Source organism: Onychostruthus taczanowskii, unplaced genomic scaffold (genome assembly GCF_017590055.1).
Source record: "Onychostruthus taczanowskii isolate IOZ18803 unplaced genomic scaffold, ASM1759005v1 scaffold10, whole genome shotgun sequence".
NCBI lineage: Eukaryota > Metazoa > Chordata > Aves > Passeriformes > Passeridae > Onychostruthus > Onychostruthus taczanowskii.
In genome coordinates, this window is record NW_024496526.1 from 6,967,511 (window position 1) to 6,978,164 (window position 10,654).

Here is a 10,654-nt window from a genome sequence, read left to right on the forward strand (position 1 = left end):
TAGGGAAAACAGATTTATCTGCAGGAGATTTCCAAATGCCTTTGTCTATGGGATTAGAAGCCCAAGTTAAAAATGCCTGAACAAACTTATATTTGCAATATGTTACATGAATATGAAGCTGCTGAACATATTAGTTAGGGACCAAAGCTGCTTTCAAACAGTGCAGTATGGTGTTTAAGGTGCTAAGTAGCTTTCCTTTGTTTCTTTATTTTCTGGTTGCCAAGGAGATCAGGATTATCAAGTACAGTACCTTTTCTCAAATTAGCTAATCCAAATCATGTTGTTAATGTATGTCTGCTCTAAAGATTAAGACAACAGGGAGGAAATTCTTTATTCCAATCAGTATAATTTACAAGCTTCTAAGTCATTATTTTTGTAAATATTTTAGCTTTTCTGTGACCATTTTTTATTTCCATCACTAAAATCTGAAAATGTGTGAAATAAGATGCTCCAAATTCTTTATGCATCACCATCCTCTTCTCTTACTACCACGTTCTTTTTGGTAATTGTTGCTCTAGACTTTATCATGTCAAGAGCTGCATGCTTGAGTTTATCACAGCTCTCAGAAATTCTGATTTCCTCAGATATGAAGGGTTAGAGACATGCCATGACAATTTGGCTAGAAGAGGAGGGTTCTACTGCATCACCTCGACAAGGAGGGCTATCCAGGAGTGGGGAAGATTGCTGAAGCTGCTCATTTCTCTAGTTTTCTCTATGATGACAAATAACTAGTCACAAAGGTAGAATGGAAAAGAAAATATAATTTTACTAGTTTAACAGTAGTAAGTTCTGGGTTATCAAAACCACCAGCAAGGAAAGGAATATAACAGGTAGTAAGACCTACTGCTATTTTCTATTAACCATGAGAACATGCCATTGAGATGATTTTTATAAGGCTTTCAAATCCTTTAGCCTAGGATACATAATTTAAGAGGAATGTATGGGTCAGCCTTGAACACTAGGAAATAAAATTGTGCAGAATCCAAAAGCTCAGTTGATGGGGTCTTCCTAACTGTGCTGGGTCACGGCAGAAAGCCCCTAATCCAAGTAAGGAGACCCCCAGACTCCTTGGTGGGTGGCAGTGGGAGGTGATGGGGCTCTCACCCTGACCTTCTCAGTACCCACTTCACAAGGGGATGTAAAGAGAAGCCCTCTCATACTCTCCCACCTCCTCCTCTTCCCTGCAGTAATCCCCTGTGATAAGAGGCTTCTTGCCATACGAAGAAGCAATATTTCCTGTTGGCTGCACCATTAGTTACAGGAAGTTTTGCTACATTTTTGGAGCTCAGGATTCATTACTTTACAGCTGTCCTCTTTTAGCTGCCTGCAATTCTTCACGCTTTCTCCAGTTTTCTAGCCTAGTGAATATTGTTGCCTCAGGGAGCAGACAGAAGCAGGACACGTTAGAAGAAAAGGAGACAGAACAACATTCCCTGAGGAGTTTTCTAGCACTCAGCTAAGTTAAAGCTTTGCATTCAAATGATGCTCAGGTCGTAGAGATGAGGCTCAAGGTGTCCTAAGAAGCTCTCTGTCGGGCACCCTGCAATGTCTGATGCAATTTCCCCCTCTGCGTTTATCAGCTCAGGTGTCCCAGAGCTGCTGATACACATGAGCACGGGGTGGGTCAGGTAGCCTGCTTTTGTTTCCCCTCTCTGCTGGCCCACCCAGGCACAGGGAGGAGGTTAACACTGTATACAGCACACGTGTGACTGTGCATGTATGTCCCTCCCACAAGCAAGGAGAGACTGCAAACACACACATTACTCCTGCACAATGGACCAAACTCTGCATCAAATTCTTGATTCCTTCCAAATTATGAAATATGCAGAAAGAAAGAAGATCAGCAGGAATCCTTTGATTCTATAAACTACAATATGTTACAGCTTAGGTTAAATTCAAAACTCTTTCTCTTAGAGTTCATCCCTCCATCAGGCTTTTTAATTTGCTCCCCTAGATTTAATTTACCCTATTAGTTTGAGGTTTATTGGGCTCACCTTGATGCTCTCCTCTGTGATGGATACTTCTCAATTGCTGGCACTTTTTCATCTATGCTGTGATTACCAGTTCCTTAAAATATACAGGTTTCTTTTTCTATTTCCACACAGGAGAGGAGGGGAGAAAAAAAAGCTCAGACATGGAAAGAAATTATGAGCTTGTCAAACCATGCCAAATTGGATTGAATTAGGTGACAAAGGATCTGAATCATGCTACTTGTTCTGAATAAGTAAATGCTTTCCCCTCCTTCCAGTCTCACAACACTGTCAAAGCTGCAGCTTTTCCTCTGAAATGCCAAAAAGCCCCAAAGCACTTCTCGAGTAACGTGAGCTGATTTGTGTGAGCATTTACCATCACCTGAACACGAGCTTGTTTGCTTAACATTTTATGATCTTTGTGTCAATATTTACCCAGCCTTCCTAACGAGAGAATTGATAGTGTTCAATTTGCAAGCCCAATGCTGTGTATTAGCCATGACATTGACATTGTCTCTCTTGTTTTAGACCTCAGAGAGAAGCAAGTTTTTTTCCATCTTCTATTTATCCATTAATGCTGGAAGTTTGATCTCCACGTTTGTAACTCCTGTATTAAGAGGTCAGTGTGGCTTTAGAATAAAACAATAAATTAGCTGCCCTCTAACTACTCTACTGTGCATAGTTAGACTCTTATGACAACAGAATGGCAGAAATTATATTATCTGTGGAGTGGTCAGTGTATTGCATGTACACCTTGTTAGTCCTGCTGTAGCAGCATAACATTTTATGATACAGGCAGACAATTCACAGAAATTATATTCCTGGTTGTATTTCAAAGCCAGTCCGAACTACAGAATTAAAATATGGAAGGTGGAAGGACCTATATGGTCATCTATTCTCCACTGCCAGTGAAGGACTTGACTTCAGGTAAACTGTGGATGGGAAATGAGCTCTCCTGTGTAGTATTATGGCTGAAAAACTTAGCAGGGCTGGTTTTAAAGTCCTACCTTCTCCCTCCCATGGGGTGCTGCTGACTTCTGGAGGGCTCTGTCCTGGCACTGAGGCTTGTCTGCGTGGATCTGCTTGCAAGTTTGCTGCCCTGAGCAACTAGCCTTGAAGACAAAGCCCAGGCCTATGCCCCATTTAAGACCTACTTTATATTCCAGCCTGCTTGCAAAACCCTTTTTAGTTCCTGAGCCTTGCTGCACTTACTTCATTGTATTGCAGCGTTTTGAAGCCAAAGGGATTGGCACACTCTAAATATGGGCACAGAGTCAGAGCAGCAGGCCATAGGTGATGGGGACAGGGACAAGGTAGTCTTCACATTTATTTGCCTTTTTTTAAATTCCATTCCATGGCTTCCAGAAGGCTCTGTTTGTTTGGAGTGTCATTTTAACAGGCTCTTGTCTCATGATTACACCATGCACAGGGACAGAGACAAATGCTGTATCTCTTACTCGTTCATTCTCTGGTGTCTTCAGGTCAGCATTCAGTTGGGAAGGGCTTTTGCTTAAAGTTGTCAATGGGCAGATGAAAATTCAGTCCCTTCAAGCATCAAAACATGTGCCAGTATAAACTAGTTGCAACATGGAACTGGAGAGGTTGGGGAAAGAGTAATATTCTTGCTAAGTATGAAATCTTTCCTTGGAAGAGCAGGAAATGCAATTTGTAGACATTTGGTATAAGTACAAAATATATACTTTTAGGCAGAGAAGTCCAACTCATTTAGCATGTTAAAAGTTCAGTGTGCCCAGAGAGCCCATGCTCTCAGCTTTGTAGGATTTTAGCTAATTTTCTGAAAATAAGTAAATAAATGCTATGCATGCACACAGCTGTGCAGCTGTGATTTTCCAGCTACAACAAACAGGAGCAGCTGAGGGCTTCATGGATTGGTCTCCTGTTAACTCTGTTGGCTTACTTAGCCATTCTGTCATTGTCCATATAAGAATGCAGTGATGTTAGCCCCTGGCATTCAAACACACAGCCCACTGCTGGTTGCTGTTTGCAGCCAGAGCACGGTGCAAGAACTGACCTGGACCAAGAGGTGCAGGTTTCAGTGACCCAGAGCTCAGATTGATGCAACCCATGTTGTAACACATCTGGTTTCCTAATGGGTTGCTGCAAGACCTGACATTTGAAGAAGGCTGCCCCTAGTGAGATTGGTGGTGGTGGGAAAGGGAGCTGGAGTTCGAGGGCTTATCCTGGGCTCCCACTTACACAGTGCAGGCATTGGATTTCACTTTGTCCACTGTAGGTCGCTATGAAAACAGATTCAGGTTTTTCACTCAAGACTGATGCAGCACAGTACTGGTTATTTAGATCTAGTCAAATACAGAATGGCTTCAGGTTATTTTAAATGTTGTGCTTTTTTCCCCCAATTACAGTTCCTAGTACTTCTTTATACCTATTTGTCTGCCCCCTCCCTTCTACTGTTTGCGTCAATATCCCATTATCAGCTGCTTTTGCTGGCAGACACTAACCCTGCTTCCAAATTGTCTTCATCAAGGGAGGACAAGTGTTTCAAGGAGATTCAATTCACAGTGTCAAGCACTAGCAAAGAAGATTTAAAACCAGGGGAAGTGACTGATTTAGGGAATCAAATCAAAAGCCCCAGTAACATAAGTCTAGATGTAATGAGCTGCTTTTATTTCTGACTTCTTTTTTAGGGGATGTGAAATGTTTTGGAGAGGATTGTTATGCACTGGCTTTTGGTGTCCCAGCAGCACTGATGGTGTTGGCACTTGGTGAGTGGAAATAGTGGTAATAGGAGTTACCAGTTTTGAGTCCATGGATAGATGAGAAAATGCACAAATTCACTAAGTCTGGATGGATACTGTGATGGGAGATGAACGGGTTCAAGGTCACCTAACAATTCCCCAGTTCAGAACAGCAATAAATATCAGCAGTTGATTGATGGTGGGCTGAGTATGGTTTTACTACAATCTTTAATGTGATATTGTTAAGGGGGTGGTCTCCTGGATGCTTCACACTATAATTGCTTTGCTCTAATGCAAAGGAAGGCACCAAAATTATTCTCCTGATGGCTTGCAGCTTTGCCTATGTGCAGGCATGACCTTTGAACTGCAATCTGAGCAGTCCTTAGAGATCCCCAGCTTATAGAAGAAAAGCTTAACATGGCACTTCCAACATTTCCATGGGCTTCCTGCAGCTCAGGGCCATCTTCAATGGCTCAGACTTCTGCTGTTGAATCTGTGTGCTGCAGAAGGAGCTGGATGAGATGTTAGTTTGTTCTGAGCTGTCTTACTTTGCTTGGCTGAAGTAATTCCCACAATTGCAGTGACAGCTTATTATTATGTTGCAATAAAAAATCCTTATTATCCAAGTGTCAGGAGACAGCCACAGCCTCTGTGCTTCTTAATGCTTGCATCTTAGCCCCATTAATGTACTTGTCAAGATTTCTTCTTCAACCTTTATGAAACATTCAACAATCTCTCCATTTTTACTGTTACTCCTTGGTAGCCAGTACAGAGGACATCCCATCAGCTTTAGTTTCACAGCTGCAAGCTGCTGAGAAGTTCTTTATTATACTGCATGTGTGAGCTTTTGACACAGCATGGGGTGACATCTCATTCAGCTTGTTACCTTCACTGAGAGACCAAGCAGTTGTGTGATTTCACTGCAGCATCTGGGATTTTGAAAAGTCCCCCAGAGAATGTGAATGCTGCTGTCTCCACTCAAATTTCCATCAGGGAGAAGAATCAGGAGACTGAAGAAATGTCATCAGGCCACAGCTAAGGTTGCAGCAATTATTTCAAAAAAGTGCATGGTCACGGGCCTGAGAGGGTTTTGTTTTCCCCTGTGGCCTGTTCCTATCAGTTTAGGGCCACCCTGTGTGCACCATGCTGTGATGAATGTTTCTAATAGAGCAGTAGTTGCCCAGGGGAAAATGAACGTGTAAATATTGCAGTTTCATGAGGGCATCGGTGGAAATGTGTTTTTAGCTAGTGTCCTGCTGCCAGATTCCACATCTTGCCTGGCAAAGCAGCTCTCTGTTCTTTTGTAACATGCTAAAATGCTGTGGGAAGTGATATATTTGACTATGTAAGTAGCATGCAGAACTGGAGAAAATACCCTTTTGGCCCTGACTGGCCCTCTCCCTGTGTTGATGGAAAGCAAGGATAGATTTAGAGGCAGATTTGGAGTGAGATTTTCTGGGCTGCTACTGTTTCTGAAGGATGGGGTAGATTGATACCATTTAATTCCAAATTCTAAACCTAATGCAGGAACTTCAGTTCCCAGAGGAGTCAATGGTATCATCAAAACATGTTTCAGCAAACCTAATGGATAACGTTTTTAAAAGCACCAACACATTTTCACAGGGAGATGCTAAAAAATAGGTAGTATAGCTACCCTCTCTGGGTGAATTTGCACAAATGCAAAGGATTAGGCTACTCACCTAAACTGACTTCAGAGGTCTCTCAAGTTCTGCGAGTCAAACCTGGACGCTAAAGGTCTTCATAGTTAGATGAAAGCAAAGGTGAGTTCCCTGCAGTGTCTCAGGCCTCCTGTGTTAGGATGGAAGTACCTGCTATTCTGCACTGCCTGTGGACTGACCCAGACAACTGGGTTAGTTTTAAAAGTTCAGGTTAGTTTATTATATGGATTTCATGCTTAGTTTTAAGGTGCTTCTCCCTACTAATCTCTTTGGAATTCCAGTGTCCTCAAAGACTCTCATAGAGCAGGATAAATGATACATAATCAGGTAACTCCATCTCTGACAGGATTTTGAAGTCTCATTCTTTGTGCTTTGGGGGAGAAAACCAAGATAAAACAGTATCTTAAATTGTATATCCCTTTGTGTAAACCATAAATTGAGGTAATTTCTGTTAACATCTCTGTGTGAGGCAGGGATCTTTGGGCAGTTTCCACTGAAATGTGTGTGAGATGCAAGTGCACAGAGCCTGTGTTGTATCTGGATTAATCCTCACAGGTTTCCCATGGGTGAGGGTTGATTTCCAACATCAGGTGCAGCAGTTCAATGTGGATTGTACTATAAGTTTAGTCTACAAAAAACATAGACAAACTGAATTTTCAAAGTTTTGGTTCCCAGAGTGAATCAGATGTGGAGGTGCCAGAGCAGATATTAGGACAGTGGTGACTTTCTAGGGATCACACTGCCTCTTGTAGGATGTTGCATTTTCTTCCATCTGCAGGCATTAAAGAACTCCTTTATATTTGTTTAGTTAGAAGGGCAATCCTGTGTGCCCCAAGGGCAGAGCATTTCTGTTGAATACAGGGGTGGGGGATCCTTCCCAGAAGCCAGTGCAAGATTGAGTTTCAGCCATGTGAATCCCCATTTGGATAACAATATTTTTTTCAGTTGTGTTCATTGCTGGAAGTGGACTATACAGAAAAACACCACCACAAGGAAATGTCTTGCTGGAAGTGTGCAAATGCATCGGTGTAAGTGTGTGTAATTTTTTTTTTCATGTGTGAGTCAGCGATTGCAGTCCAAAAAGGTGCAAAGGGAAAGGGGAGGTGACTTTTGGAGTTCTTCTCAATGCTGCTTTGGGATGTCTTGCTGATGAGCTGTAAGGAATTTGAAACACATTTAGGTCCTAGTTTATTTCTTCAGCATTTCAATTGTTTACCATTAGCTCCATGAACTGTTCAGTTGATGTCCACGTAGTAGAACCACATGTGGCAGATGCTGGTGGAAACTAAACTGAAAGGAAAATTCAGAAACTCGGAGAATATCAGATATATGACTCCATTTTTTTTTCAGTTGAATAATTTTTCTGAACTTTATCAGTTCAGCAGACAGTAATAGCACACATTCACATTATGGACATTCAGCATGTTCATGTAAATGCAAGAGACACTTGCTGAAGTTGCATTAGAGCCTTATAAATTGTTTTTCATGGTGTGTGAGCTGAATACAGTATGTGAAAAATACTCTCTTATTATTAGGTGGATAATGATGTTTCTATTTCAGGAAGCTGTTGCTAACAGCAGATGTTTTCTCTTTATCTAGGTCAATTCTAGTGCCAAATTTACCTTGGGGAAACAGGCGGGATCTTAAAGACAGGATTTCTAAGTGAAGTCAACCACTTTTTTTTGCCAGTGTGGCTCAGTGTGTTCAGTGACTGGAGCACACAGCATAAACAGGCCAGGAGCTGGACTTCAATGACCTTTGTGGGTCCCTTCCAGCTCAGGCTATTCTAAGATTCAGTGATTCTATGATTCATTCCCCCATCATACCTTTAATCAACCTGTGTCATAGAAACTTCCCTGCGGACAATCATAAAGCCTCCAATCTGAGATTTTAGAGGTATCCAGCAACCCACGCCCCTCAATGTTCTGGCACTACTTACATTTGGAGATGGGGAAAGTAGCCTTGAGTTGGGAATGTGACAAGGGCAGGTACAGCATGAGTGAGTTACTTGCCCGTTTTTCTCTCTAGTTTGCTATTAAAAACCGGCTGAAAAACCGCTCCCGTGAGATTCCAAAGAGAGATCACTGGCTGGACTGGGCTTCAGAAAAATACTCAGTAAGTGATGCTCTGCTTGGTAGGTTTGGAGTGGGAAGGGGGAGTCTGGCAGACAGACAGGGGAGACAGTAAGACTGGTCTGGCCACACCATTCCTTACATGCATTTTCCTGTCCCTTCCCACATCTGTACTCTCCTGACCCTTAATGGACAGTTTAGGTGCTGCACTGAAATGTAGAAATGCAAACATATCCAGAGTCACAAGGAAGTGCAATGAAGAACTGCCATGCAGAAAGAAATAGGAGTTATGCTTTGTGGCTTGAATCACCTCTTGGCTTTACACCCCTACCTTACCTTTTTGCTTGTTCCCTTTTAGAAACAGCTGATCGCGGAGGTTAAAATGGTGACTCGTGTTCTTTTCCTCTTCATACCACTGCCAATGTTCTGGGCCCTGTTTGATCAGCAGGTACAGTACTGTGGGTACAGCTCTGCCTGCCAGCCTTGGCTGGCACCTCTGTCCTTTTGGGGTAATGTGAAAGCATCCTGGGGACACAGTGGGCCACACTCCTACCAAGTGTCCAGGGCCTTCTACCATCACTGCTGGTCAGCCCCTCAGAGTCCTGCCAGGAGTCTGGCACAGGAGAATCAGGGGAGAATGTGCCCTGCCTAATGACAAGTGTTGCAGGGAAGGGAAGGAATAGATGGGAAATAAGCCCTCCATTGCTGTCATCTTCTCTGTCCTCATGTTTACTAGCCCCATAGAACATTTTGAAGGCTTCACTGCTGTCTGTTTTCTCTTTAGGGATCCAGGTGGACTTTGCAAGCCACAAAAATGAATGCTGATTTTGTAAGTACTTAATGTCATCAGGGCTGGTAAGACTAGTAGTAACATCCCTGCTCTTGCTTATTAACCGGAGTCTTGCAGTACTAAGAGCGTCTGCTTGGTGAATCTGGGTGAGTCTCACTTTTGGTGATTAGAAGCCAGAGGCTCTGTTCATGCAGCCATGTTCAGTTCATCACAGCTCATCTCAGCTAGACGTGAGGGCTGGGGAGCCATCAGCAGCCTGCAAGGTCAGGGGTGCTGACCTGCTGGCAGCCAGTGGCTCTGAGACCTAGAGCAGGTCGGATTTTCAGCTTGCTGCCCCTATGGAAGCCAGACAACTCACTCAGAGCCCTTTTAAGGTGTGACTAGAGCTGTTGTACATTCTGCACTGGATCACTTGGTGATACATTAATGAAGCCTCTCAAAACCAGCAGGAATCTTGTGTATAGGTTAAAGATGCAATAGGGATTAATTAGCTAGTTTTTGTAAAGTTCTTCAAAGGTGTGAATGGCAAATGGTGCAGGCTACAGTAGCAGATAAATGTAGATCAGCTATCTGCCCGAAGGAGTCTCTGCACTGAGCTGTTTTTCAGACATATATGTTTTAACAGGTCATCTAGATCTTGCCTGCAGATGCTCACATCAAAATCTAGGATTGTAGGATTCCATTTTCCAGTCTAAAATTGTCTTAAGGCCACAAATTTTAGACCTTCTATGTCACTCCTGTAAAAAATTGGGCTCTCAATATGTGATACTCATTAGGCTTAATTAGTTCAAATGAGGCATGAAAAAGACTACACCTTGGGTAATATTTATCCACCTCAGAAAGACGGAACAAAGTCCATGCAGTCTATGTGATGTATATCTAAAACATTTGTTTTCTGGTGTTTTCGCTCACATGCACTTAGTGATCCATTAGGAGGAGAGCTAAGTATCACCAGGTGTCACTACTGGCATCTCTCAGGTGAACAAAGATAGATTCAAGACTTTTTTTTTTTTTTTGTCACACCAACTTGGATAGCTCCTTGGCTTTTGTTTCAGTCTCCTCTGCTCTGCCCTTATGAGCTGCCCCACCTCAAGCAGGTGAAAATAAACTGCAGCATCGGAGTGATCCCACCCTTAGGCTTGTTGGAGTTCATGTTTGTAATACTCTGTGACTTTCTGTTCAGAGGACAAGGGCTCAGCTGGGAAGTCTGGAGTCAAACAGGGAATGATTTAGCATCAGATGAAGTTTGCAGGCTCATTTCCTAATGGCAAATTTCTATACTGTGTGCAAAGTAGCAGGAGGGGGTATTTACCTGGTATTTTTCCACTCTCCCAGGAGGCAGCTGTGGGCAGAGACAGGCAGCCAGTCTAGACTCAGCTCAGGACAGGACTGACAGACAGAGGAGAACCCCCCCCCACTTGCTGAA

The 10,654-nt window shown here is 42.9% G+C and overlaps 1 protein-coding gene across 2 annotated transcripts in view; it reads left to right on the forward strand.

Annotated features, from left to right (window-relative positions):
- The window catches only part of SLC15A2 (solute carrier family 15 member 2), a 59,056-nt gene that overhangs the window by 23,509 nt on the left and 24,893 nt on the right, over positions 1 to 10,654 (forward strand). For both annotated transcript variants that reach the window (XM_041408471.1, XM_041408461.1), the window contains 6 exons: positions 2,499 to 2,589; positions 4,637 to 4,714; positions 7,312 to 7,394; positions 8,395 to 8,481; positions 8,797 to 8,886; positions 9,223 to 9,267. In XM_041408471.1, coding sequence (XP_041264405.1) covers positions 2,499 to 2,589; positions 4,637 to 4,714; positions 7,312 to 7,394; positions 8,395 to 8,481; positions 8,797 to 8,886; positions 9,223 to 9,267 — 474 coding nt within the window. The remainder of the gene's footprint in view (positions 1 to 2,498; positions 2,590 to 4,636; positions 4,715 to 7,311; positions 7,395 to 8,394; positions 8,482 to 8,796; positions 8,887 to 9,222; positions 9,268 to 10,654) is intronic.